This window comes from Eimeria mitis, genomic scaffold (genome assembly GCF_000499745.2).
Source record: "Eimeria mitis Houghton genomic scaffold, Emh_scaff2983, whole genome shotgun sequence".
Classification (NCBI taxonomy): domain Eukaryota; phylum Apicomplexa; class Conoidasida; order Eucoccidiorida; family Eimeriidae; genus Eimeria; species Eimeria mitis.
The window spans coordinates 830-3,329 of record NW_013571326.1 but is presented as its reverse complement, the minus strand read 5'-3'; the positions used below and the strand labels follow the sequence as shown (position 1 = coordinate 3,329).

At 44.2% G+C, this 2,500-nt stretch overlaps 1 protein-coding gene across 1 annotated transcript in view; it reads left to right on the top strand.

Annotated features, from left to right (window-relative positions):
• The window catches only part of EMH_0061070 (uncharacterized protein), a gene marked incomplete at both ends in the record, with an annotated part of 4,049 nt that extends 1,597 nt beyond the window's left edge, over nucleotides 1–2,452 (top strand). Inside the window, 4 exons of the mRNA XM_013497857.1 lie at nucleotides 1–288; nucleotides 699–776; nucleotides 1,494–1,546; nucleotides 2,192–2,452. The exon at nucleotides 1–288 is cut by the window's left edge and continues 1,053 nt beyond it. Of these exons, the coding sequence (XP_013353311.1) occupies nucleotides 1–288; nucleotides 699–776; nucleotides 1,494–1,546; nucleotides 2,192–2,452 (680 nt within the window). The remainder of the gene's footprint in view (nucleotides 289–698; nucleotides 777–1,493; nucleotides 1,547–2,191) is intronic.
• Nucleotides 2,453–2,500: the final 48 nt, after the last annotated feature.

The following is a 2,500-nucleotide window of genomic DNA, read 5'->3' as shown; positions in this document are numbered from 1 at the left end:
ACAGCAACAACAGCAGCAGCAACAGCAGCAACAGTAGCTCTACCCGCGACACCCCTGAAGCAGCAGCACCGACTGCTGCTGCTGCTGCTGCTGCTGCTCCCTCAGCCTCCACCCCAGAAACAGCAGCAACAGAACCAGCAGCAGCAGCAGCAGAACCAGCAGCAGCAGCAGCACCAGCAGCAGCAGCAGCAGCAAGGAAGCTGCGAGGCAGCTGGAGTTTCTTAAAGCCGCAGCAGCAAAAAGACAAAGCAGCAAACAGCAGACCCAAGTGTATTTTCTTTCGCAATGGTAATTGCTGCTGCTGCTGCTGCTGCTGCTGCTGCTGTTGTCGTTGTTGCTGCTGCTGCTGCGGCTGCTGGTGTTGTTGTTGCTGGTGCTGCTGCTGCTGTTTGTTTTTGCTGCTGTTGTTCGCTGTTGTTGGTGCTGCTGATGCAGCTGTTTGTTTTTGTTGATGCAGCTGCTGTTTTTCGCTGTTGCTGCTGCTGCTGTTTGTTGTTGCTGCTGCTGCTGCTGCTGCTGTTGTACTGCTGCTCCTGCTACTATTACTACTGCTACTACTGCTGCTGCTGCTGCTGCTGCTGCTGCTGCTGCTGCTGCACTGCTACTACGATTACTAATACCACTACTACTACTACTGCTGCTGCTGCTGCTGCTGCTGTTGCTGTTGCTGCTGCTGCTGTTGCTGCTGCTGCATGCAGGGAACTGCGTGAAGGGTGATCGTTGTGGCTATTTGCATGACCCCAATGAAGACGCCGTTTGCCGCTTATTTCTACAGGGTGAGCTGCCTATACACCCCAACTTTTTTTATTTATTTTTTTTTATTTTTTATTTATTTTTTATTTATTTTTTATTTATTTTTTATTTATTTATTTATTTATTTTATTTATAAATTTAATATATTTTTTGTGGCTATTTGCATGACCCCAATGAAGACGCCGTTTGCCGCTTATTTCTACAGGGTGAGCTGCCTATACACCCCAACTGTTTTATTTATTTTTTATTTGTTTTTTATTTATTTTTTATTTACTTTTTATTTATTTTTATTTATTTTTTATTCATTTATTTATTTCTTTTTATTTATAAATGTAATATTTTTTTTTTGTGGCTATTTGCATGACCCCAGTGAAGGCGCCGTTTGCAGCTGCCTATACACCCCAACTTTTTATTTATTATTTATTTATTTATTTTTTTATTTTTATTTTTATTTGTTTGTTTGTTTGTTTATGTATTTATTTATTTATTTGTATATTTGTTTGTTTGTTTTTATATTTATGTATACCTTTATATTTATTTTTTTATTTTTTTTTATATTTATATTTATATTAATATATTCCCGCTGACTTATTTATATTTATAAACTAATATTTACATTTATTTATTTATATTTATTTATATTTATTTATTTATATTTATTTACTTATATTTATTTATTTATATTTATTTATATTTATTTATTTATATTTATTTTTTTATTTTTTTTTATTTTTTTTTAGGTTTGTGTTTTTCTGACCCGTGTAGAAAGATGCACAGCCCCAACATCCATCCTGTATGCGCTAAGTTCCTACAGGGTAAGCTGCTGCTGCTGCTGCTGCTGCTGCTGCTGCTGCTGCTGCTGCTGCTGCTGCTGTTGCTGCTGTTGTTCTTGCTGCTGCTGATGCTGCTGTTGTTGATGACGCTGTTGCTGTTGGTGCTGCTGTTGCTGCTGCTGCTGCTGCTGTTCTTCTGCTGTCTCTGGGTTGCTGCTGCTGCTGCCATTACGGGGGGGTTGCTGCTGCTGCTACTGCTGCAGTTGCTGTTGCTGCTGTTGCTGCTGCTGCTGCTGCTGCTGCTGCTCAGGCCTCTGCATCCTAGGGGCGCGGTGTATATACAGACACGAAGTAGATGAATCCACACAAAGACAAACTGCTGCTGCAGTGAGCAAGTGCTGCTGCTGCTACTGCTGCTGCTGCTGTTGCTGCTGCTGCTGCTGCTGCTGCTCCTGGCGCTGGTGCTGCTGCTGCTGCTGCTGCTGCTGCTGCTGCTGCAGTGTGTCCTACTGTACTAGGGCTCTGCTGCAGCAGCAGCAGCAGCAGCAGACAATAGAAGTAACAGCAGCAGGAGCAACAAGAACAGCAGCAGCAGCAGCAGCAAGAACTGCAGCAGCAGCAATAACAGTAACAGCAGCAGCAGCAGGTTGTGTTTTTTTTCTCAGGCTGCTTTTGGTGCTCCGCGGTGGGGGGGTCAGCCTAAGAGGTCGCCGGCAGCAGCAGCAGTAGCAGCAGCAGCAGCAGCAGCAGCAGCATCAGCAGCAGGTGTTTCACTTGCTGGCGGCTATGGGCCTCGCAACAGCAGCAACAGCAGCAAACTGCCACGTCAGCAGCAGCAGCAGCAGCAGCAGCAGCAGCAGCAGCAGCAGCAGCAGAACACATACAACCGAAGGAGGCAAGGCAGCAGATTTCGTTACTATTCTTAAAGACAAACAAATACAGCAGCATGCAGCAGCAGACACAAAGACAGCAGC